Consider the following 27,983-nt stretch of genomic DNA (forward strand, 5'->3'; position numbering starts at 1 on the left):
AGCATGTGTTTTGTCACACACTCTCTATCCACCGTGAATAATTGATGGCTGAGTGTTAACCCCAGCAAAGCAGGAAGTCATGCTCAGGAAAACTCTCTCTCCAGGTCTGGACCTACCTACCTACCTACCTACCTACCTACCTACCTACCTACCTACCTACCTACCTACCTACCTACCTACCTACCTACCTACCTACCTACCTACCTACCTACCTACCTACCTACCTACCTACCTACCTACCTACCTACCTACCTACCTACCTACCTACCTACCTACCTACCTACCTACCTACCTACCTACCTACCTACCTACCTACCTACCTACCTACCTACCTACCTACCTACCTACCTACCTACCTACCTACCTACCTACCTACCTACCTACCTACCTACCTACCTACCTACCTACCTACCTACCTACCTACCTACCTACCTACCTACCTACCTACCTACCTACCTACCTACCTACCTACCTACCTACCTACCTACCTACCTACCTACCTACCTACCTACCTACCTACCTACCTACCTACCTACCTACCTACCTACCTACCTACCTACCTACCTACCTACCTACCTACCTACCTACCTACCTACCTACCTACCTACCTACCTACCTACCTACCTACCTACCTACCTACCTACCTACCTACCTACCTACCTACCTACCTACCTACCTACCTACCTACCTACCTACCTACCTACCTACCTACCTACCTACCTACCTACCTACCTACCTACCTACCTACCTACCTACCTACCTACCTACCTACCTACCTACCTACCTACCTACCTACCTACCTACCTACCTACCTACCTACCTACCTACCTACCTACCTACCTACCTACCTACCTACCTACCTACCTACCTACCTACCTACCTACCTACCTACCTACCTACCTACCTACCTACCTACCTACCTACCCACCCACCTACCTACCTCACCTACCTCACCACCACCTACCTACCTACCTACCTACCTACCTACCTACCTACCATCACCTACCTACCTACCTACCTACCTACCTACCTACCTACCTACCTACCTACCTACCTACCTACCTACCTACCTACCTACCTACCTACCTACCTACCTACCTACCTACCTACCTACCTACCTACCTACCTACCTACCTACCTACCTACCTACCTACCTACCTACCTACCTACCTACCTACCTACCTACCTACCTACCTACCTACCTACCTACCTACCTACCTACCTACCTACCTACCAGGGAGAGAGGTAGCTAGCTAGCGGCCAGGCAGGCAGCTCCCCTGAACCTCTGGAGCACGACCCGGCCAAGCCAAGCGTTGTAACACGCCCAGGGACCTGAGCACAGTCAACAACGCTGCAGTTCAGCCCAAACCGAGGGGAAAACATCCCTGAGGAACCCAACGGTAAACAGGCATTTAACTGTTTAGCGTGCCGCCACGCATGATCACACAGCGCTAAGAGTGCAGCAATGGTAAACAAAGAGATGTTCCCATTCTGATGTCACTGCACTTACCAGCACACCCCTGTGTTTACCACAGCTACATGTGTAGATACAGAGGATAATAACAATACATTTATTTTGAGGTGTATATATATATATATATATATATGAGGTGTATAAGATGTGTGCTACTACACTGTATAGAAATCACCAGCATGTGTTTTATTTTTAGGGGGGAGGACATGACAAAATACTATAGTCTGTACATCAAAAGGAAAACCCCAAAACACATCTATGAATCTCTATTCAAATGCTAAATATTATATAAAAATGTTGGAGCTGTTGAACATTTTTGAAATATAATGACACAAAGTATATTTTGGGGGTGAGGTTGTACATTCTCATAGGCAACAAATGCTTTCAGTGGACAATGTCGAAACCTTTCAGTGGGTAATGTCGAAACCTTTTAGTGGATAATGTAGAAACCTTTTAGTGGATAATGTAGAAACCTTTTAGTGGATAATGTAGAAACCTTTCAGTGGATAATGTAGAAACCTTTCAGCAATGTTCCAGTTTGAAAGAAAGAACAGAGTGTCAAAGAGAAGCTTCTGTAGAAGACCGGTGCTCAACACACAAACACAAAGATTAGAAAACAATGGGGGCTCGCTCATAACATACAGTCATCTACATGATGAAAGCCTCCAAAAAGGAATATGGGAGAGAAAAAGTCTCTTAGAATGTCAAAAATCAACAATGTAAGACAGCCCAGCTATTGCAATTGCAATTTGTTTAAGTGTTACTGGCGAGTATTTGTGCCAAGCAGGCTGCTGGCTGCGACGCTGATGTTTGAGGAACCGGTGCCAGCTAGCGCAGCTGTGAGGCCACTGCTCCACTCCCATCGCCCACCCACCCCAACCCTCACTCACCCTCCACACCCCTCTCTCTCTCATCCATGAGCCAAATGAGTCACTCGGAGGAGAAGGATGCAGAGGGCAGTGGCAAGGGAAGGGCCAAGTGGGAGCGTGGCTAGAGATGAACTTCAGGATCTGGTGTAGAGGTCACTGATTAACAAGGTTCTGGGCTCAGCTCACCTGCCTTGATGCCTGCCTGATGCGGATGCTCCTCTAACCCCGTTTTTATCTAATCACATCCTCCATCTCACCTTAGCACTGCTAGAGGAGTGACAGGCTAGAGGAGCTCTGTGATCAATAACCTGCCTGGCCCAGCACTCCCCTCTATCTCCCCCTGCCTGTGTCCCTGGAAGCCACCAGCAGGCACTTCCCCTCCGTAATAGGACACATCATACATTATAGAAACCCTCTGACTGGGATGATTAATGGAGCCAAATCATCACACTTAAGAGCAGAGCGCATGTGGAGTGTGATGTGTTGGTCGAGGACACAGTACAAGACCTGGGAGAGAGACTCTCACATGCCAGTGGCTGAGGGGAGGCAGAGAGCCAGGGCAGGATCACTGTGCTTTGATTGTAGAGGGCACTGCTGCTGCTGCTGCTACCGCCGAGACTGCTAACTCAGCCATTTAGAAACTTGGTTGAAGAAAACTTGGCTCAAGGAAAACCAAAGGAAGTTTTCTACAATACTTTAACACAAGACGTCTAACAGAAAAGTAAAAGGTAGAATGGATAGCGTTCCATCACAGAGCACCTACACTATTTATGGCCTGGCTGTCTTGCCATGAAAGTTAATCCAGCAAAACATCAGAATGAATAGATATTTACAGCTAATAGGTACTTTCAAGGGTATCACTCAACGTTTTTTAAACCACTAATCATGTGAAGTGATGGAGAAGTTGATCACAGGTCTGGTGGATGTGTGTTCAAGATGCTGAAGCAGTGAAGAACAAGTGATGATAAATCAGGTGGAACAGATTGGCACTTAGGTTTTTCTTCTAGAGCCGAGCGAGCACCCAAATTAGCCCAACAAATACACCCTCATCACATCACAACACAGCGCTCTCCTCTGTCTCTAGCAGACATAACTCAATCTGAGGAGAATAGGTCCCCGTAATAACCTATATTTACAGAGACAGAACATGACTCGAGCCATTAAATCTTAATTCTCCTTTACAAAGCACTGAAGTCTCAAACAAGACCTCATCCATCAAAGCCCACTAACGTTGTGAGCGAAAAGAGGAACGAAAACCATGAGAACAAGAGACCAATTTCACCAGAGGAGTCGCAGGCCTGACACTTTCCAGGGCATTAGCCATGCTGTTTATTATCTCCCCAAGCAGGCCTGTCCTATCACAGCCAGCCTGGCATTCACAATAGCAGCGCTAATATCATTATTACAAGATTTGTTCTGAGCAGGTGCAGTCGGTCTACAGAAAGCAATATTCTGTTTCCTTTTTTGATTCTTGTTTGTGACAGTTTGTATTTTGTATTTTTTTTAATACATTTTTGTACTTCCTTAAGACTACAGTGTGTGTTGATGGATGGGATGCTAAGTAAATTCATCATTCTGCTAGCGAGGAAGAAGCCCGGGCTGTCCAGGTGTCCATCAAGAACAGTGTTGACACCGGCGCAGACGCAATCCCCCAGACACATGATGCAAAAACAACAAGAATAAACCGGCTTAATTACAGCCATCACAGCAGATGATCTAAATATAAATGAAGTCCACTGGGACAGACACCTTGGATAATACTGTGGCTCCTAGCCAAATCAATAGCACTGATGACACCGGCTCAATACGAAAATCAATTTGAACGGCAAAAGGCTTCATTTAATTCTGGCATATGACTAACACTGTCTGAATGTATACGTATCACAATATACATTTGCAATTTTGAATGGCCATTATGACTATGATTGCTTAAAATTTAAAACAGTTTTGACATTGAATGCAATGCAATAGATGTGTTGCGAATAATTATGTTGAACAGTTACCATCAATACCAAAAATAGAACAGATATGTCTATGCTAGTGTGCAGCAGTGGAGACATTGATTTGCCCTCCACCCTACAATTCAACCTTACTGAACTGAATGACTTGCTTAGACAGGGTATAATGAGTGACTGAGGTATAAACAGCATCTGCAACATGAAATATTGAAATGAAATTGGGATGCAGCTCAGAGACCTCAGAATGAAGGTGATGTGCGGAGTCATTCACAGTATGGCTCCCTATTGATTGGAGCATGGCGGTGCTGTGCAGTGCGCCTTGTTTTGATACTCTGGGAGGTAGTGATCTAAGCATCTCTAGGGATCAATTCAAAACCCCAGCCACAAAAACAGCCAATTAGTGAGCTCTGCTCTGCTCCCTCCGCTATACAGCATCTCAGATGCATTCCTACCGAGGGCCTCGGTAGGAAGGAACGGACCAAATAAAACAAACACACAACACTGAATCAAATCAAAGTTTATAGGTTGTGTACACAGATTGGCAAATGTTATCGCAGGTGCAGCGAAATGCTTATGTTTCTAGCTCCAACAGTGCAGTAATACCTCGCAACAAAACACACATAATCAAAAAGTAAATATCAGAACGAGCTATATCAGAACATAAATATAAATATATATACACTGAGTGTACAAAACATTAGGAACAACTTCCTAATATTGAGTTGCAGCCCGCCTTTTGCCCTCAGAACAGCCTCAATTCATTGGGGCATGGACTCTACAAGCTGTCAAAAGCATTCCACAGGAATGCTGGCTTGTGTTGACCATAATGCTTCCCACAGTTGTGTCTCAAGTTGGCTGGATGTACTTTGGGTGGTAGACCATTCTTGATACACGCGGGAAACTGTGTAGCTTGAAAAACCTAGCAGCGTTGCAGTTCTAGACATACTCAAACAGGTGTGCCTGGCACCGACTACCATACCCTGTTCAAAGGCACTTAAATCTTTTGTCTCGCCCATTCACCCTCTGAATGGCACACATACACAATCCATGTCTCAATTGTCTCAAGGCTTAAAAATCCTTCTTTACCCTGTCTCCTCCCCTTCATCTACACTGAATTGAAGATGGATTTAACAAATTACATCAATAAGGGACCATAGCTTTCACCTGGAATCACCTGGTCAGTCTATGTCATTGAAAGAGCAGATTGTACACTCAGTGTATATACACTACATGACCAAAAGTATGTGGACACCTGCTCGTCGAACATCTCATTCCAAAATCATGGGCATTAATATGGAGTTGGTCCCCCTTTGCTGCTATAACAGCCTTCACTCTTCTGGGAAGGCTTTCCACTAGATGTTGGAACATTCGCCACTAATGCCACAAGAGCATTAGTGAGGTCGGTTACTGATGTTGGGCTATTAGTTCTGGCTCACAGTTGGCGTTCCAATTCATTCCAAAGGTGTTCGATGGGGTTGAGGTCAGGGCTCTGTGCAGGCCGGTCAAGTTCGTCCACACCAATCTCGACAAACCATTTCTGTATGGACCTCGCTTTGTGCACAGGGGCATTGTCATGCTGAAACAGGAAAGGTCCTTCCCCAAACTGTTGCCACAAAGTTGGAAGAACAGAATCGTCTAGAATGTCATTGTTTACTGTAGATTTCCCTTCACTGGAACTAAGGAGCCTGAACCATGAAAAACAGCCTCAGACCATTATTCCTCCACCACCAAACTTTACAGTTGGCACTATGCATCTGGCAGGTAGAGGTATCCTGGCATCCAGTAAACCCATTCGTCCGTAGGACTGCCAGATACTAAAGCGTGATTCATCACTCCAGAGAATGTTTCCACTGCTCCAGATTCCAACGGCGGGGAGGTTTACACCATTCCAGCAGACACATAGCATTGTGCATGGTAATCTTAGGCTTGTGTGTGGCAGCTCTGCAATGGAAAACCATTTCATGAAGCTCCCCATGAACAGTTATTGTACTGATGTTGCTTCCAGAGGCAGTTTGGAACTCGGTAGTGAGTGTTGCAACCGAGGACAGACGAGTTCTACTCACTACACGCTTCAGCACTCAGCAGTCCCATTCTGTGAGCTTGTGTGACCTACCACTTTAGCCGTTGTTGCTCCTAGACATTTCCACCTCAAAATAACAGCACTTACAGTTGACTGGGGCAGCTCTAGCAGGGAAGAAATCCTGTGACGGTGTCACGTTGAAAGTCACTGAGCATATATAGTGTATATATATAAATGGTGAGTATAGACAGTATGGACAGAATATGAATAGAAAAGGTGTGTACAGCAGTAGTTATATAGGATGAATACAGTATATACTGTATTCATCTAGAATACAGTATATACTAGAATATAGTATATACATATAAAGTGGGTAAAACAGTGTGTAAACATGAGGAAATAGAGGGTAATGCTAAAGCCAAATGAACAGATCATACATCTGTTCCCCCCTCTTTCTTTCCAGTGTGTGCTGTGCCTGTGAAGTAGCCCAACCCATGCTCCTGTCCCTGTGTTAGGAGTGCTAGCCAAGAACCTCCTCGCAATCCATTATCGCTGTCAACTTAATGTTCCATGTTGAGCCATATGGCAGGGCTAACACACGCAATAAAGGAAATTCCTTCAACTTGTTACAATCAGCACTTTCAACTGTCCAAAAAACAAACATAAACAGCTTTATTGTGTTTGCTGCATTTTCTGTTGATATTCATGACAAAAACAGGAAAGCCGACAGGAAAAGAGAGAGACAGGGGGTCTCAGGGACCTACAGTGGGAAAGTAAAACATAGGAAATTGATTTTAGACCAAGTACTACAGAGCAGCTCCATTTCCACCCTGATATCTACACTAACCCTGTAGTGGAAAGTTCTGGTCTCTTTGGAAACCTTGACATAAAGCACTGCATTGGGCATGCTCAGTAGCTCCCAAACACAATCCACTGGCAGGCGTGACATTACAGCCATGAACAAAGCAGCACACCCACTCACTGGTTTCCCTGGCTTTTAAAATGGAGCCTTTTGTTTCCTTCGCTCAAGTGTTTGTGTACATCCATCCTGTTGCAGGCTTTTAATGTTTCCGCCAGGTTGTGTTTGACAGTAAATAAAAGCTGTGCTGTGAGCTGGGGTTGTGGAGAGGTCAGCAGGGTGGTAAGGGTAGTACATCAGCACCTCCTCCCTCTCTGATGTAGCAGTCAGTGCCCACAGCCCAGCCAGCCCAGTCCACATACCAGCAAGGCAGAGGCCCACACTGGGCGCACAATAAAGCTCTGGGGAAACAACTCTCTCTTCCCACCCTGAGCTCAGCATCAATTTCTGTTAATTACAGCCTTGTCAGCAGCAGCATTATTCAAACAGCCAGCGCAAATGTTAATGAGTTCTTTTGCATATTTATTTTTTCCTTTGTTGAAATGTCATTGATTATTACGTTCTACGATGATGAATGCCTTCGCTGATGCGCTCTGATATGTAATTAGTCATTAGGTGGAATGAATAGATCAATTAAAAGAGAGGGGCCGGGATTAAGAATAATCAGAATCAAACGAGGAGGAATCTAAGTAGAGAAAAATGAAACAGACTTGTTAAGGTGAGTCATGCTCGACAAAATGAAAAGGCTCTCTTTTAATAGCAAAGACAAGCTTCCTCCATCTCTCTCAAGTTCAGGATGGGAGGAGCATGAGATTTAAATATTCAGCTGGATCAAAGACGACCTTCATTATAACACACAGCTTTCAGCCTTGAAGTATGCCATTCAAAATGAAGTACTACTGCCCCTCTGACTACCTAGAGACAGAAGGGATTTGATTCCCCTGGTGGTCTGTCTCTGTGTATAAGAGGTGGATTTCCTGATTGTATTTATCCCAAATACCCCCAACCCCCACCACACAGGATAATCAGACGAGAAGCTTGGTCTATTTGATTTTTCCGCGTTGGTAAAAAGAAAAAAGGGGAGGGGGGAAATGTTTTAGTTTGGCCTTTCCCGTTTTCGGAGCCTCACTATCCTCCAGCCAGTGCTTGCTATTCACAGGATGGAAAAAAATGCATTACTGCAGACCAGATGGGAACATTCCACATGACCAAACCAATCAATCACCTTGGTGGGACGCAGGTGCGACACAGCCGTGCTGCAATACACCATTTCACAGTCTATCGGGCACAAACACATGGCCACCAATCAATGGCACCCCGAGGACCCGCGAGAAGGGGGGCGCCTCCCCAGCCCTACTGGTTCATGGCTGATGACTTCATAATCACGCATCCATTCTCTCAGCGCAGGAGGGCCATGAGCTACCTAACAACCTCTCCCACCACGTGGTTCACACTGACGCTGTGATGGAGGCCACCACAGTAGGGTCACTAACACACACGTAGTCACACCCCTATCAGACATGCACATGTGAGACGGCCATGTTCGGGCAACAGGAGCATCGAGGGAAAAGCAAGAATACATTTAACAAGCCATGGAAAAGGAGGGGAGAGAATTCTTGCCTGTCCCTGGATGGATATTAGAGTACAGTCAGTATGCCACATCAAAGTTTGTGTGTGGACGGCTGGTATTAGATGCCAGGCAACTGTTAAACAATGAGACATCAGAGGATCAGAGATGAAGGACCAGGAAGGATAACACAGGTCAGGAAGTTTGATCCGGCTCTTAGTCACGAAGCACTTTGGGCATATTCCCTTTCACAGAAATCCCAGAGACCCAAATGTCCAACAGAACAACCCAAACACTAAACAGCCATATACAGAGGGTGGCCAAATGGGACCAGTCCTTTGATAATCATTTCAGAGCTGTGTGTATTTATTTATGTGTGTGTGTGTGTGTGTGTGTGTGTGTGTGTGTGTGTGTGTGTGTGTGTGTGTGTGTGTGTGTGTGTGTGTGTGTGTGTGTGTGTGTGTAAAGTGCGTTGTAGGCGTTTAAGAGGTCTCAGTTAAATTCTCTGAGTTGACTAAGCATTTAATTCCCCACCTTCATCTCCCCTGGCAGCAGCAGGGGGCTTCAACAGGGGCTGAGAGAGGTGGATAGAAGGACAGGGGGAGGAGGGGAATAGATGGAGAGTGGGAGGAGGTGGTTAGAAGGAGAGGGAGAGGAGGGGGTTAGAAGGAGAGGGAGAGGAGGGGGATAGAAAGAGAGGGAGAGGAGGGGGTTAGAAGGAGAGGGAGAGGAGGGGGATAGAAGGAGAGCGGGAGGAGGGGGATAGAAGGAGAGGCGGAGGAGGTGGATAGAAGGAGAGGGAGAGGAGGGGGTTAGAAGGAGAGGGAGAGGAGGGGGATAGAAAGAGAGGGAGAGGAGGGGGATAGAAAGAGAGGGGGAGGAGGTGGATAGAAGGAGCGGGGAGGAGGTGGATAGGAGAGTGGGAGGAGGGGGATAGAAGGAGAGTGGGAGGAGGGGGATAGAAGGAGAGGGGAAGGAGGGGGATAGAAGGAAAGGGGGAGGAGTGGGATAGAAGGAGAGGGGGGAGGAGATAGAAGGATAGGGGGAGGAGGTGGATATGAGAGTGGGAGGAGGGGGATAGAAGGAGAGTGGGAGGAGGGGGATAGAAGGAGAGGGGAAGGAGGGGGATAGAAGGAAAGGGGGAGGAGTGGGATAGAAGGAGAGGGGGGAGGAGATAGAAGGATAGGGGGAGGAGGTGGATAGGAGAGTGGGAGGAGGGGGATAGAAGGAGAGTGGGAGGAGGGGGATAGAAGGAGAGGGGAAGGAGGGGGATAGAAGGAAAGGGGGAGGAGTGGGATAGAAGGAGAGGGGGGAGGAGATAGAAGGATAGGGGGGAGGGGATAGAAGGAGAGGGGGAGGAGGTGGATAGGAGAGTGGGAGGAGGGGGATAGAAGGAGAGTGGGAGGAGGGGGATAGAAGGAGAGGGGAAGGAGGGGATAGAAGGAAAGGGGGAGGAGTGGGATAGAAGGAGAGGGGGGAGGAGATAGAAGGATAGGGGGGAGGGGATAGAAGGAGAGGGGGAGGAGGTGGATAGAATGAGAGGGGAGGAGGGAATAGAAGGAGAGGGGGAGGAGAGGAGGAGGGGGATAAAAGGAGAGGAGGAGGAGGGGAGGCTGAGCTTGGGCAGGGGAAAGAGGGGACATTCTGACAGACATTCAGCCAGCTCTCTGTGAAGGCTCTAATTGAATCACAGGTCAGGTGTGGCAGAGTTTACGCTATTTCATGCTTTTTAGTGTTTTAGCATGCATTTAGTGTTTGCTCCAGTTCCCCTGTTTCTGTGGCTAAATGGAACTACAGAGAGAACAGATAGATGCAAGGTTAGAGCTCATGTAGGTGGATGATCACTTATATAGAAGACAACCTATCATGTACAGTTAATGAAACATAACAAAGGTGAGTACACAATGACAAAGAGAATGGAACCAGATCTGTTCACAGGTAAATATAAATGTTACAGCTGAAACACAGGATTAATATCTCATTAAGCCACAGCGCCCCGAGCTAGGACGGGAAGCAATGAATAAAATAATATATATGTGTAATGAAAGATTTAATATGGATGAACAGGGACGAAGTGGGGGGGGGGGGGGGGGGGGTTGGTGTGTGCTCAGTGGAGGTGTATGTGTGTGTGTGTGTGTGGGTGTGTGTATGCTCTTTGCCAAACCCTGCAGGTTGGATTATATTACACAGGCAGGGTAATGACACTGTGGATTCCCTACGTATCCTGGGAGGAGAGGGGATTGTGCTGCCCTGCTCCTGGGACGAGCACGTCTGAAAACTAACACGATTACATTGATTCATTTGCTACATTCATTTCTCTCCATGAATCGGATCCATGGGGGAGGATATTTTTAGGGGAGGCTGTGGCGGGCGCTGTGTTTGCCACCTGAGGTCCCTGGGCCAGGTGTGTGTGGAGTGTGTGGTATGTGTGTGGACTGGAGTGTGTGAGGGCCGGAGTAGTGCACCTGCATGGCTCTGTAGGAGTACAGGGCACAGACACACAACTGGCCCCAGCACTCTAAACATGACTTGTATTTCATAAAGTCCTCTGAATTGAATTGGATTGACTCATCCCAACAAGGCCTTAAACACAGATGTTTATGAATGGTGTGTGATCACACTGTCAGTCTGGGTTATGGGACAAGGTCAATTATTCCTGCTAGACTCCTTGAAGAAACAACTGTAGCGCAGCCAGCACATCCATCTGCAAACTCAGAAGGACAGTGCCAACAATACAGTGCCGTGAAAAAGTATTTGCCCCCTTTCTGATTTTCTCTATTTTTTTATACTGAATGTTATCAGATCTTCAACCAAAACCTAATATCTGTCTCAGGACGACTTGCTTTAATAGGAGGAACCATGAATTCTGGTCTATATTAGAGAATTCTACAGGAGAATGTCAGGCCATCCATCTGTGAGCTGAAACTGAAGCGCAGCTGGGTCATGCAGCAAGACAATGATCCAAAACACACAATCAAGTCTACAGTACATGAAAATGGCTAAAAAGCAACAAATTTCAAGTTAGTCCCAATTGAGATGTTGTGGCAGGACTTGAAATGAGCAGTTCATGCTTGAAAGCGCACAAATGTTCCTGAGTTACAGCAGTTCTGCATGGAAGAGTGGGCCAAAATTCCTCCACAGCGACGTGAGAGACTGATCAACAACTACAGGAAGCGTTTGGTTGGAGTCATTGCAGCTAAAGTTGGCGCAACCAGTTATTGAGTGTAAGGGGCCATTCATTTTTCACACAGGGGCATTGGGTGTTGCATAACTTTGTTTATGAAAGAAATGAAATAAGTATGTAATTGCTATATTATTTGTTCCCTCAGGTTCCCTTTATCTAATATTAGGTTTTGGTTGAAGATCTGATAATATTCAGTATCAAAAATATGCAAAAGTTGAGAACATTAGAAAGCTGCAAATACTTTTTTTATAGCACTGTATCTCATGTAGAAATATAGCATCTCATCACACTGTATCTCATGTAGAAATATAGCATCTCATCACACTGTATCTCATGTAGAAATATCGCATCTCATCACACTTTAAAGGGCCAATCCGGAGTTCAAACAATGGCCACACCACCACTTGTTTTTGTAAACAGCTGAGGGAAGGGGCTTGAGAAATATAACGACTCTCACATTCATAGACAGCTATGGAGGCAAGGACTGACTAGCCATGAGATCAAAATTATCGTTTTAACCATGTTTTAAAGTAATACAGTTTTTGTTTACATTAACTTTGTTTGCAAACATTGGAGTAAATATTTTGGATATAATGTATGTAGCAACTCCGGATTGGCCCTTTAAGGAGGATCACCTCAGTAAAAAGTTCTCAAGGCTGGTCTCCCTGAATAGTGAAGAGTCATCCCAAGCTGTACCTAAAAAAGCCATTGTTGATGGTTTGTGTAAAACTGCCTAGCCTTGCCCTTTCTCTGAATCAAAGAACATGTGACACCTCAGACTACCTCAACTCACGCAACACAGAGTCACAGAGAGCGCAGTGCAGTACTTCAGCATTACAACTCTGCTACTGACCTGGCTGGACATGGAGCATGGCAAGACTCTCCCTCAGGGAACAAGATAGAGCACAATGCCAGAGACCAGCGGACGGACGGACACATTCCAACAGATATATGGAGGTACAGTAGTCAAGAGTGTGTCTGTGATGGAGATTCAGTGCAGTAGTGGAGACAGGAGACTTGAGCTGTTCCACTGGCAGCATTCCTTCCTAATGAATCATTGCCCTTCAACTTTGTGTTTTCATTTAACAATCACTAACATTTTTATTGGCATCAGCTGCCTGCTAGCGTAAGGGGAGAGTAAATATACAGAAGAGATAAAGAGAGAATATGAGGGATAAAGAGGGGCGTGGGGGGGAGGGGAGCGAACAAAGGGGGCTAAGGGAGGGTAAAGGAAGTGGTCGAGAAGAGAGAGAGAGAGAGAGAGAGAGAGAGAGAGAGAGAGAGAGAGAGAGAGAGAGAGAGAGAGAGAGAGAGAAAATGCCTAGTCTCTGCTAAAAGTATGGATGCTTTCCAATAGTGATTGTAGGCAGATTCTTTAGATGTGTGTATAAAGGGATTGGGCTAAATGCTGGCAGCTCATGATTCAGTCGTCAACCCCTAGTAAGACACTGCCTCCACTATTCTGAAAATCCTTCCTTGCTGTAGATTCGGTATCTCACATTTGAGCAACGCACCGAGCTACGCTTTTTGATGTGTCATTTAGCATTACAGAGATTTCTATGGGAATAGGCTTGCCTGACTTTAGGTGGGCTTTACAGGAGTGGGTTGGCTTTGTCACCAAGGGAAACAGCAGACACAAGGTAGAGGAGTCGTGGAAAAGACAGGATGTGAATTACTGAACAATCAAACGCCCATATATTTAATGAAACGGGAATGAAAAGAAGAGCTGGTTTTACTGAATGCTTATAATCCACAGTCAAACCAACACCAGAAATATTTCACGATGATGTACAGTATGCTGTGCTGTCAGAATCAGTGGAGGTGAGGTGACTATCATGTACAATATGATACAATATTACATGCAGTGGAAGAGGATGATATTTCCAGATGTTCCTGTACTGATTGGCTGGACCTGTAATTACTGTCATCGCCCCTCCGCTGCTGCAGCTGCCCCTCAGCAACCTGTTACATCACCTCACCTCTCCCCTGGCCCTCGTTCTTGGACAGGTAGTCCCCTCTGCAGCTGGGCTGGGCAACACCACACTGGGGCCAGGGCCACAGCACTGGGGCCAGGGCCTGAGGAGGGCAGAACAGGGACCGGGTGGGGGTGAGTGGGGTGGGGAGGGGAGGGGCGGTGGGGGCGGGATGGAGGAGAGGGATTTGTGCCCTTTCAGCTCGTCTTCAGCTCTTCACGCTCCACTGAGCACAGTAACAGATAAGCGCACCCTGCAGCTCTGCATAATGACCGGCTACATCCACTAGACTACAGCGCACCACACCTCCTCTCCGCTCGCCTCCCCTCTCCTCCCTCTCCACCCTCTTTCTTTCTCCTCCTCTGCTGGCCTGACACATAGAATAACACCAGACACACTCAAAGATGCCCAGAAAAACAACACACAAAAAAATATATTCACCTATTGTTTAGTATCCAGTAAACAAATCACAAGTAGCAATACATATGTTTGAAATGGTTGCAGAAATGTGCTCTCACTGTGCTAAGGCCTTGTGCCTTCACACAAGAGTGGATTCAATACAAACCAGTCTTCTCTCATCATGTGGACCCAGTGGAGTAGACAAAGGGATAATATAATCTATTCCATCTCTAGTTCAGTTGAGCTAACAGTGAGTATGGTTAAAGGACCAACCACCACAATCACTCACAGTCCTTAATGATCTACTGTGATTCACACCTGTGAGTACAGCTCACCATCTGTGTGTGTGTGTGTGTGTGTGTGTGTGTGTGTGTGTGTGTGTGTGTGTGTGTGTGTGTGTGTGTGTGTGTGTGTGTGTGTGTGTGTGTGTGTGTGTGTGTGTGTGTGTGTCTCCACACTCCAAAGGCATACCAGTGCCCCCTCCTCCTCTACCGCGGAGGCTGCAGAGGGTGGGCAAATTTGAGCGTAACCAGGAGAAAGAGAAGAGAGAGAGACAGAGAGAGAGAGAGAGGGGGACGCAATCAGAGAGAAGGGGGGTGCAAGCAGGAGCGAGTGAGTGACAGACGGAGGAGAGGAGAAGGAGCAGCCTAGGCAGCACCTGTGACCCACAATGCAGACGTACCCGGGTGAACACCTGAGCAGCACCTGGCCGCAATCACAGCCTGGGTCGGGGGAGGGGCCCTCGCGGGACAGAATGCGAGCACACCGACACCTGCACCAGTTAAACACGCTCGGGATGCTAGCGCCATGTGAGATTTGGCTCTCCATGATAAGCCTTAAGGAACAATTAAAAACAAAAAGGAGAAAAATACACTACCGAGGCACTGAGAGAGATTGGTTTTTCCCCCCGCTGCACAAAAGGCAGGGAGAATACATATTGGCGCTGTCATGGCCCCTCTTGTGCACAAAACCCTAGGCAACAAAATGCTCTGAACACTTTGCATTGTCACTAAACGACTGCATCACTTCATTTCCTGGAAACCCATTACGTTTCATCAAAAGGAGAGGAAAAACAGATGAGAACAATTCTTCTGTGCACGGAGAATTCATTTAGCAGAAAGCTGAGGGAGAGGAGAGAGAGGAGGGCTAACTGCAGAACACTCTGCAGGCTGGCAATGAGGATGCAAATCTCAGAAACTAGTGCTGCATGGGCTCCACAATTATTTTCCTGGTGACAGCAAGCATTACAGCTTTAATTACCCAGATAAGGCAAGCAGCACATACTATTCTTGGACACTGTTCAATTTAAACTGTGTGATATTCATCTGTTCCAAGGATACTGAGAAATGCTGCTTTTAAAAAAGGTGTACTTTCATCCACATTGAAATTGTTGTATGAAAAGCATTGATGCACTTGGATACATGGTCACAGGGGTCTTGGACACACTAACAGGGGTTGGCTGGCCTTCAAGGACAGATTGTGATTTAAACTCAGTTTTCACTGCTCTCCTCTCGTCCATCTATCAACAGCGAAAGCATGTCAGTCTGTGGACTTTTCCTGAGCCTATACACAGACTTTAAGACTGATCCAAGGCCTGGCTGCTTTTTATGTTGTGGACATACTGTAGCTATGGAGAAGGCCTCACATTTTCAATAAAGGAGACTGTGGAACCTAGTATCCACATATTCTGGCCTGAAAACTAAAAAGCACTTTCCTCCAGGGAATTATATGAAAAAAATAAAAAATGAATTGACATAGAGACAACACTTTCTATGAAAATAAAAATCTGTTACAGATCAATTTCATCTGTTACAAATTAATTAGGGTTAGGAGTCCAAGGTATTTGGTGACGGTCCCAGTGGTATCAGATGGAAACCCAGTAACCACTGTCTCTAGAGGAACAGGCAGAGAGAGGAGCTGGGCCCATATCAACAAAGCATCTCAGAGTAGGAATGCTGATCTAGGATATGTTCATATAATCTTATTCATTATGATCTAAAAGGCTAAACTGATCCTAGATCAGCACTCCTACTTCGAGATGCTTTATGGATACGGGCCCTGGGCTCTGGGCTTGTGGAGGCACAGACCACAGAGTAGGGTGGAGACTGTCTGTCCCCATCTAGGGGCCTCCAGTCTATCTCTGGGGCCCAGGCCACAGCCTCCCCTGCTCCATTAACTGCCACTTAATAGATTTCATTTGCCTGGAAATATGAGCAGTGGTTAAGCAGGTTAGTTAGGGGACTTTTCACAGTAATCCCTAGGATGATGTTCAACAACTGGAAGGCAACACAACACACAGCTCTGAGATCATCATGGGTGACTCAGGCGAAATACAGTCCCATGCCATTTCAGACATGACGTAACGTGGAAATACCATTAGCCCACCAAATCAAGTCTAACGACAGAAGGCCTGGGAGTGTGTGGTGAGTTAGTCATATTAATCAGATTTGTTTTCATAGTACTACACACACACAGAGCGTATGAGGTGCGCTGGAGGAACGTGAGGGTGTATCGTAGCAGCTCAGCAGAGTTATTAATACAGACAGTCACATGGCTGAACACACACACACATACAGTACTAGTCAAACGTTTGGACACACCTACTCATTCAAGGGTTTTTCTTTATTTTTACTATTTTCTACATTGTGGAATAATAGTGAAGACATCAAAACTATGAAATAACTCACAAGAAATCATGTAGTAACCAAAAAAGTGTTAAACACATCAAAATATATTTTATATTTGAAATTCTTCAAAGTAGCCACCCTTTGCCTTGGTGACAGCTTTCCACACTCTGGTATTCTCTCAACCAGCTTAATGAGGTAGTCACCTAGAATGTATTTCAATTAACAGCTATGCCTTCTTAAAAGTTAATTTGCGGAATTTATTTCCTTCTGAATGCATTTGAGCCAATCAGCTGTGTTGTGACAAGGTAGGGGTGGTATACAGAAAATAGCCCTATCTGGCATAAGACCAAGTCCATATTATGGCAAGAACAGCTCAAATTAACAAAGAGAAATTACAGTCCATCATTACTTTAAGACATGAAGGTCAGTCAATCCGGAAAATGTCAAGAAATTTGAATGTTTCTTCAAGTGCAGTCGTAAAAGCCATCAAGCGCTATGATGAAATTGGCTCTCATGAGGACCACCACAGGAAAGAAAGACCCTGAGTTACCTCTGCTGCAGAGGATAAGGTCATTAGAGTTAACTGTACCTCAGATTGCAGCCCAAATAAATGCTTCACAGGGTTCAAGTAACAGATACATCTCAACATCAACTGTTCAGAAGAGACTGTGTGAATCAGGCCTTCATGGTTGAATTGCTGCAAAGAAACTACTACTAAAGGACACCAATAAGAAGAAGAGACTTGCTTGGCCCAAGAAACACCAGCAATGGACATTAGACTGGCGGACATCTTTCCTTTGGTCTGATGAGTCCAAATGTGAGATTTTTGGTTCCAACCGCCGTGTCTTTGTGAGACGCAGAGTAGGTGAACGGATTATCTCCCCATGTGTGGTTCCCACCGTGAAGCATGGAGGAGGTGTGATGGTGTGGAGGTGCTTTGCTGGTGACACTGTCTGTGATTTATTTAGAATTCAAGGTACACTTACCCAGCATGGCTACCACAGCATTCTGCAGCGATACACCATCCCATCTGGTTTGCGCTTAGTGGGACTATCATTTCTTTATCAACAGGACAAAGACCCAAAACACACCTCCAGGCTGTGTATGGGCTATTTGACCAAGAAGGAGAGTGATGGAGTGCTGCATCAGATGACCTGGCCTCCACAATCACCTGACCTCAACCCAATTGAGATGGTTTTGGATGAGTTGGACCGCAGAGTGAAGGAAAAGCAGCCAACAAGTGCTCAGCATATGTGGGAACTCCTTCAAGACTGTTAGAAAAGCATTCCTCATGAAGCTGGTTGAGAGAATGCCAAGAGTATGCAAAGCTGTCATCTTTTTTCATTACTACATGATTCCATATGTGTTATTTCCTAGTTTTGATGTCTTCACTATTATTCTACAATGCAGAATAATAAAGAAAATACCTTGAATGAGTAGGTGTGTCCAAACCTTTGAATGGTACTGTATACATACGTACTCTACATACATACTCTATACACACACACGCTAACTCTCATACTCAAACTCATTAAATCACTTTCAACACACTCAGCAAACAATGGTCACCAAACCTACTTCAACTGTCAAGAGGAAGGTTGCAACAGATTTTTTGCTGCAAAAAAAGAGAAAAGTGATTAAAAGACAGCAACGATGTTTCATGTTTCTGGGTGTCCTTGTAGGACATTTCCCCTTCTTTCTCTTCTTCTTTGAAGCACAGCCATCAACGTGACTCACGGAATAAATCCTGTCTTGCGAAATGAAGCAGTGATTACCAAGTGCCATCTGAGAGCCAGGCTGAAAGTCAATAGCTCTTCCTAGCCTCTGTCTTTAATGGTACATATAGGCCTTGTCTATGCCAAACTGAAGAAAAAGACCAAACACCGCCAAAAAGATTTTGAATAGAACTCACCCAAAGTGAATGAAGAAGCTCAAAGCCAACAGACTTGAAGTGAGAAATCAGTGGAGGACTTATTTAAACTGGCACCTGAAGCAGCGTACAGTAACCCTCAACACCTTTCCTCCTCACCTAGGTGGGCGAATAGGCTCTGTGCTTCTACACAACAGAAAAGGCTTAACAAAAATCACACTGCTACTAGTCTATTTATATCTTATCTGTACCAATTGTTCAAATTGCATCAGATTGTTAAACGTTTCCTCTCAGTTCTACAGTAAGAGAAGAAACTCAGCAGGAAATAAGATCCTAGTCTGGTACTCATATAGTCATCCCAATGAACCAACATAGGGCTCTCAGGAAATACAACTCAATGAGTCCTGTCATGCTCTCACTGTAGGAGCAGATACAAGTATAGCTATCGTTCACCATATGTCTGGCTACTCTGAAAAATGAAACAACATTACAGGGCCAGCAGAATTCTCCATGTGCCGTTGTTAAATGAACATATTGAAGATATAGAACCACTCATATGTACTGCATGTACATTAAGAACACCTTCCTAATATTGAGTTGCACCACTTCCTTTTACCCTCAGAACAGCCACAATTCGTTGGGGCATGGACTCTACAAAGTGTCAAAAGCGTTCCATAGGGATGCTGGCCTGTCACGGCCGTTGTAAGAAGAGGACCAAGGTGCAGCGTGGTGAACGTACATTTTCTTTTTTAATTAGAAATGACACCGACAAAACAATAAACAATACAAAACCAACCGTGACGCTTAATGTCATGTGCCACAAACAAAGTCAACTTCTCACAAAGACAGGTGGGAAAAAGGGCTACCTAAGTATGGTTCTTAATCAGAGACAACGATAGACAGCTGTCCCTGATTGAGAACCCTACCCGGCCAAAACATAGAAATACAAATAATAGAACATAGAATACCCACCCAAAATCACACCCTGACCAAATTCTCTCTAAGGTCAAGGCGTGACACTAGGGCAGAGTCTGGGTAGTTCCATATTTTGTCAATTTCCCAATGATGGAGACCACTGTGCTCTTCGAAACTTTCAACACTCTAGAAATTGTTTTATACCCTTCCCTTGATACACTGAGTGTACAAAACATTAGGAATACCTGCCCTTTCCATGGCATAGACTGACCAGGTGAATCCAGCTGAAAGCTATGATCCCTTATTGATGTCACTTGTTAATTCCACTTCAATCAGTGTAGATGAAGGGGAGGAGACAGGTTACAAAATGATTTTTTAAGCCTTGAGGCAATCTTTCTAAATCATGTCCAAACAACTAAATTACTTTCTGCCAGATCTTTCTTCTGATTTAGTTTTATATTAAAGCAGAAAGATTTTCCCATCCCAATAATACCATTTAATCTGCTTAATTGTGAGACTATATTTCAAGTGATACATACTATATGACCCAAAGCCAAAACAAGTGTGTTTTGCCTTGCCAACTGTTACTGTTTGTGTCTTGAATATCAACAAAAGACTAAACCAATTTCTCTTTGTGATCATAATCTGTTTGACCAGTAAATACTACACCCGCTGAAGAGGCAGGATTCCCTATCTGCATGCATATTTCTATTTAATCTAAAGCTGGATTAGTGCTTATTAAATATTGCCTCAAACAACTACTCACAGTCAGCGTTATGCAACATTCTCCACTCCTCCCACAGAGAAACACCGCAGCCAGGACACATCCTCAGCCAGGAGAGAGACAGGGCAAGGAGGGCTGGACATAGGCCATAATCATCTTTTACCTTAGAGCTTCTAGAACTTGTTCTAGGATTCCTTACATGGAATATAGAGTGAACAGAAGAATATGGGTGAAAAGGGAGCAGAGATATAAGTATTTAATACATCTAGAACCTCAGTGGGAGTTGTAAATACTAAGAGTATTGCATTTGTAACACTGGATGGGATTGAACAAGTCGTTCCATTATAATACTCGCTCCATCCTTTCCCACATTGTTTGCCGCTTACCATTATTTACTGTTTAATGGATTTTGTCAAGGAGCAGCATTTGCATTCTTACAAACATGGAAACACAATGAGCAGCATGTCCGTGTTGCTCACCACCTCGTCATCTACACAGTCAGTGATTGAGTCAGAGGGATCTACATGGCCTTCTGAGCGAGACAGTGAGCTGATACTGCACTACTGTATGCATGGATAGTGTAGCGTGCTGAGGAGGATGTGTCGTCGTGCAGTAAGAGGATTGGAGAGTGGGGGTGGAGGGGGGGGGCAGACCACCTGACCCGCTCTGACACAGGCACTGCGTTAGCCCCAAGAGAGGTTGCTGGTGCCATCACTGGGAGCTCACACGACACCCTGCCCTTCTCCTCATCCTAATCCACATTCCTCACCCTCCAACCCAAAGGCTTTACTCGTGAGGGACAGACAATAAGGCCATCACATGAAGCAAGAGGGGGTAATTCTAATCATCATCTACTCATGTAGATTCATATCTGATTCCTGAAAGACATTGGGTACTCCTGTTCCCATACATGTAGCTACATATGAAAAGCTTCATTGAATTTATATTTACAACACAGTTTACTATTCATTTGTTATTCTACTATTCCCAAGCTGTACAAACACAAATCCCCAATGAACCAAAGATGACCTCTAGAATGAGCCTCCATTATTCAAGTCATGCAGCATATTCTGCTGGTAACTGTCATTAAAATATAATGTCAAATAAACAGTCATTGCCAGCCATCTGTTGGGCACTAACAACTGTAACATGTTGATTATCATACACAATAGCTGACCTCAAATAACCCCACGCTGCTTTCAACATGTCATACTTCTCTTTGGTTGAATGATGTAGTCAGGTCTGAGCCAACCGTCTCCTCTGTTCCATTTACAAACCATGAAATAAAATACAAAGACAAAAACATGCACACACACAATACAATCAGGACAATGGCTTGCTGGCTTTTCTTCGACTAAGTACGTCTTAGGAGGTAAGATTTCTTATCTAAACTAAAGCTGATTTAGATGTTGCTCAAAAACATTTCGAATGAGGTTTCCTGGTCATTGTGAGTCAGGTCTGTCGAAGCCAATGACTGTATGGGTCTGAACACACACACAAAGCAGTGTGTAAGGAAGGCCATTGTCCCTTTCCACCTGCAGAGCTATCAGTAAAGCACGGCACACTTAAATAATATAAACACTCAAATCAGAACAATATCCATTCGTATACAATGCCAAATACAATACCAAAAATACAGCTCAGTAAATGTGTCAGTGAGTCATTGAACCTATGCTTCCAATCTTACAAAACATGTTCTCTTCTTTTAAATGTCTTGAGTAACCACATACACTGAGGTATCTAAACAAAGGGTCTACATCATCCAAATGTTTGTCGAAGGAAACTGCAGACAATTGAGATTTGGATTAAGATCATCCATTTAGATGACCATGGCTCGGTTTTAAAACTCCAATGGTGAGATCAAACAAAAATGGGTCACGTAGTACTGTACAACCAGAGGGTTCCCTTGAAAATTCCGCGTGTATAGTTGTAATGCATAATTGTATAACGTCCCTGCATGCTTGTTCCACCTCTTTCATTTGTGAGGAATACCTTTCAGGCTTGATTTAATAATGTCGCTCCAAACTAGGTAATTCCATGTAAATCCCAGATATTACTGCTGAAATTCAATTTTATTGAAGACCAGACTCATCTTCCAATCCCAGCCTCTGATAAGCACAGGCTATTTAGACCCACAATCAGATTGTCTAATGCCCTGACACATCATTGCAGCAGATCATTTCTATATTCTGCCACTTATAAGCATAATTACAGCCAGAGCCGAAGAACAGAGAGGAGCCCACCCTCCCAAACGCATCCTGTGATCAATCGCCACAAAGATAACATTTCGTTTTCAGTCGTCTCCTGCACCAACACCCATCCGTAAACTATCCACCTTGCATGGCAACCAGTCTCCAGGGCAATCTTACAATGAGCCGGGGATTCAGTTGCCCATAAAACTGTCATGTGCTAACACATCACAATGACTCCAGGAGAAAGGCCAGTGTAATATATAGCTTTTAATTGTTAGAATGTATCTATCACATCAGGGGGAATAAATAACCTTTAGAAATTCTAACCCACCACTTAGGTTTGATAAATCTATAATATGGTGTTATGATGGGGATTTTTTTTAACCAGTGATCATCATTCTTATCTGTTCATACTCAACAGTGATTATATACTGGGACCAGCACAGTAAATTCAATCTCGTAAATCTCCAAAAGCCTCCCAATCTGAATGGAGTCACTACTGGCTTCAAAATAAAGGCTTTTATTTGGAAGGGAATTATCATACTGCTGCTGCTAACAGACAAATGGAGGTGGTGGTGCAACATCAGAGCAGCACAATTAGGCTACGCATGATTTAACAAACCCAAACGCTAAGTCTGCATAAACCATCACAGATCACCTGCCATTCAAGCATCTATTAGAAATCCTAAATGATATCCCACAACGGTGATGGTGGGCTGTTTTTGTATGAAATGGTCTCTGGCACATCTGCTTGGTTAACCCCCCTTCCTTAGACACCACCTCCCCTGCCACTGGAAGTTGCCGGTGGCTTTTCTGATAGCTAGAAGACAGTCTTTTGTGATGGAAAACTGTACTGATGGCGTGACTTCCACCCTGGGGGAGGGTCAACTTCTGAAGACGGTCACCACAGGATGAGGAGAGAGAGGGTGAAGTTAGGCGAGAGAGGAGAGGAGAGGAGAGGAGAGGAGAGGAGAGGAGAGGAGAGGAGAGGAGAGGAGAGAAGAGGAGAGGAGAGGAGGTGGAAAAACACTGCTTGACCTAGCGCGGCTGTGAGGTCTGCCACTTCAAGATGCGTGACATGCCTTGTCCACACAGGGCTAAAGGGAGTTTTTAAAAAAATGGATCGCTGAGACCTGTGGGCATGTGTGGGGTGAGGCGTTGAGAAGCACCTACTTACCCATTATGCTGGAGTTCATAAAAGGTGTCTGGGACAATCCTTCATGGGACACTAATCGACTGTCACTCATATGATCACCATAATGAGGGCTGTCTGCCAAACCCTGGGGGGGAGAGATCAGAGTATTAAACACATTATTAGGTTGCTTGGCTAATTGAGTGCTATGACAGTACACTAATTACTGAGGAAGGAGAGTACAATTGGTCAACTGTCCCTTGAAACTGTACATTTTTCTCCTTTCCGTCATTAAAAATGACTTTTTTAATCTCTGACTGATTGTAAAAGCAGTAATACAGAACCCTGATGAGCCTGTCAACGCATATGCCACGTTTCAGGATTAGAAAATACAAGGTTAATGATGCACATGTAATTCTGTGGATCTGAAGAGGCAATGGGCTTTTTGAGAGAAGACATGTTGACATGTTAATTGTACACACATTACGTGGATCAGAACATGCATGATGCACAAACAAGCACATTCACATATGGATGAAAAACGATTAGGAAAAACCCTTAGTCCAAATGGATACATAACAGCATCATTCACTTCAATTCTAAGGCATAGTTGCAGAGATTCATCTTCCAATGTCCTACAAGAGGCTGTCGTGAACCAGTCCAAGAGATCCTAGCAAACCTCTCATAAAATGCGATAGCCATTTCCAAGATCAGTTTTAAAATGTTTCCCCCATAACCCTTTTAGGTGGTGTATTTGTTTAGCCAAAGACAGCAAGTCTCAAAACGTTGCCAAGCAACACTAACACTAAACGCAACACATGCGGCTTTGTATTTTTAAGGATTTCTTTGGTCTATGAATGAAAACAAATCTTACTCACTTACGATAATTAAAAACCTCTATATACTGTGACAATATTGATTTTAATTTAAAACATTTAATAACAGGGTATTATATCCTATGACGGGGAAAACTGCCTCCCTCCATCCGACCAAGGTACCTGCAGCTTAAAAAATGGCCTTTTTCTCCTGCGGCCTTTCATGACAGTTATCAGCTTCAGGAGCTTAGGTCTAAATATCGGTCACAGTATGGTCTTTGAAAACTCAGGGTCCCCTGCAATAAAAGATACTCTGTAGCAGTGCTAATCCCAGGCCCTGTGAAAATCCTCCTGCGCTCCAGTCAAATGCGTCCTTCCAAACTACATTAACTCCCACCGGAGGGACCGAGCAGCACTGGACAAGAATTTCTATAGAGCTTTTTTCCCCCAACTCGTACCCTCTGCATTCAACATACAGTAAAAAAGTAAATCTTATTATCCATCTTTTTTTGTGAGCGGACGGTGATGGAGTAATTTCAAAGGCAGTGGAGTGTTGTGCTATGTCGAGGGAATCCACAGAGATTCCCCATTGTGTTCCTGCCAGGCCGCGCTCCCCGTTAATCATGCCATGAACGGACTCACTAATAACACCACCTCTGTGAGAGGCTCCGAAACACACACACACACACACACACACACACACACACACACACACACACACACACACACACACACACACACACACACACACACACACACACACACACACACACACACACACACACACACACACACACACACACACACACACAGGCAGGCAGGCAACAACAACCCATACAAACCTCTCCTGCACTACAAATCAAATTCCCCAGGTGTGTTTCAACTGACATTTCACCAAATAAAACAAAGAGTAGTAAGTAATGAACGACTGAATCTGGACATCTCAGTCCTCTATTTCCTCCTGGTCTTTTCTTCCCTGGTGGAGACAGCTGCCACAGAGCTGGAAAAGGCCAGCGAGGAGGGGCAGGTAGGGAGGACCAGAGAGAAGAAAGGCAGAGGGGATAATGGTCAGGGTGAGATCACACTACCCAGCCCACCCTGTGTCTGCTCCTCTGGGACCATTAGATCATCAATCACAGAACCCTCATCATTTACAAACACCGCTCGGCTACGTCGGCCCAGACACTAACACATGCTGTCACTGCGACCAACGGGGCCAGTTACCGCCGGCTACATAACTGTCAAATCACTACTTAAGCATGCAGGCCACAGCTCCTGCCTTGTCCCTATCCCTCGCCACAGCGTTTAAAAAGTCATCTCCTAGATGGTGTGTGCTGTCCCAGGTGAATGTGTGGCTGCACCGCGGTGACTTGGGGAGGCATGATACGGGTGTGATGGACGTGTACGGGGTGAGTGTCGCGGCAGGGCTGGGGCGTGCGGTGGCGTTGGGCACAACCCTGGCTGTCAGACGGCCGGCCTGCAGCCACAACTGCCCATGATACGTTGGCTGGCTGGAAGCCAAGGTCAGCACGGAGGGCTGGAGTCTGTTCACAGTCCACTAATCATACACTGTTAGCTTGAAGCACCCAAGCAGGCCCCGCTCGGACAGACACACTACACTGAACTCTTTGAATAACAGAAACGCGCTTTTCCGAAAAGCGTTTATTTTGGGAAACCTTCCTTAGTATGAGTTGCTGAACACAATTTATGAAACATTACAATGAGAATTATGGAAATACGATTTTTGAGACAAAAGCTGAACCGTAGATAAGTGCCTGTCTACTGTTTAATGGATTTAAAGGGTTCTGTTCCTAGACTCCTCCCTGTCTTCCGGCAGGGCCTCAGCTCTATGGCTAGAAACACACTGCTTAACCTAATACTCCCTTTATTTCCAAATCAAATCTCAGATGAAGATCTAAACCACATCTCAAAATCAGAGGACACTCTTCCTCTTATTTGGGAATAAGTGCCATTGTGCTATAAATACCACTGGATAACAACCAAGTAGTACTAAGTAGTATCTGTGCATGTGTGCTGCTGCAGGCTATTTATCTGTGCACTCAGCACATTGCTAGTGAACATTGTAACTGCATTTTAGGTACACTGCTTTAACGTGAATATGACGCAGGAGTGTGGGGCAGCAGAGGCACAAAGACATAGCACACCGTGGTCTGGATGGACAGACAGAGTGATGAATGGACAGACGTACTGGTGCAGGCAGAGATCAAATGTGCCTGGGGATTAAAGAGATTGGCTCCATTCTCTTTGGTCAAAGTCATCCGGATGAATCTTTGACAGGCTGGACACCAGGCAGTGTATAGTAGGTATGTTGTGTCCATACTCACTCTCAATTATGTCTACAAAATATCCCAAATAGTATGCGCTGCCAATAACAAAATAAATGGTTTGGTATAATGTGTAAGTTAAGAGGACCCTGCAATTTGCTGTGCAGAGATACTAGAAGAAATACCATCCCCTATTATGAGAATGGTTATTTCAGAGCAAGTCTTCTTCTCTGGCCTACACAAGTAATCACATTGATAAAACACCTGTAAAACCTAGACAAACAACCCCATCTCTCTGGCTCTCTGATATATGTGTGTGCATCCGTGCGTATCTGTGTGCATGTATGTGTGAATGTATGTGGAAGTATGTGTGTGTGTGTGTGTGTGTGTGTGTGTGTGTGTGCGTGCGTGCGTGCGTGCGTGCGTGCGTGTTTTTTTGCATGTTTGTGTGCATATGTAGAGTATGAAGGCACAAACAGCTGTCTGCTTACTGATGCCCGCCCCTTGCAATGTCAGAAACGTTGATTTATATGCACCTAAAGCAAAGATATCTCAAACGTCTCCATCTTATAATTCGGATCAGGCAGCCGATGGAACCATAGCCTGTAGAGGTTCATTCGGGAAGGGCATTGGAAAATAAACAAGGTAATGTGGGCCGAGCAGATCTGACATTTAACTGATTTCTGATGGAAAGTGACAGGAGATTGACGTTAAATGAAATTCATACAGGGCACCCAGAACCACCATGGTGTAGGAGACAAACAACAAATACAGAGACACAGAATATATATTCACACTTTGAACAGAAATGCCATACGAACCAGTTCATGTCATGCATCATTCTATTTTTTATCTTTTTGCATGATGCATGATGAATTCAACGCAACTGATCATGTATCTGAAATAACATTTGAATTACTGCCAAAATATTTCATAAGAGTCTGGAAATCCTAATGGAAAGAATGAATTAATCACTCGTTGCTGGTACTGAAATAATTTCTAAGGAATATTCATGACCTAATATAAACATTAGTCACAGTTATAATTTCAATCAACCAAAACAAACAATATTTCCATTGATGTCCACTACCATAAATATAGTTTGCACCTTAAATCCTAA

At 44.8% G+C, this 27,983-nt stretch overlaps 1 protein-coding gene across 6 annotated transcripts in view; it reads right to left on the bottom strand.

The window, feature by feature from the left end:
• The window catches only part of LOC139563248 (transcription factor 12-like), a 92,410-nt gene that overhangs the window by 44,431 nt on the left and 19,996 nt on the right, over positions 1 to 27,983 (bottom strand). For all 6 annotated transcript variants that reach the window (XM_071381721.1, XM_071381722.1, XM_071381720.1 and 3 more), the window contains exon 5: positions 23,809 to 23,911. In XM_071381721.1, coding sequence (XP_071237822.1) covers positions 23,809 to 23,911 — 103 coding nt within the window. The remainder of the gene's footprint in view (positions 1 to 23,808; positions 23,912 to 27,983) is intronic.

Source organism: Salvelinus alpinus, chromosome 33, assembly GCF_045679555.1.
Source record: "Salvelinus alpinus chromosome 33, SLU_Salpinus.1, whole genome shotgun sequence".
Lineage (NCBI taxonomy): Eukaryota > Metazoa > Chordata > Actinopteri > Salmoniformes > Salmonidae > Salvelinus > Salvelinus alpinus.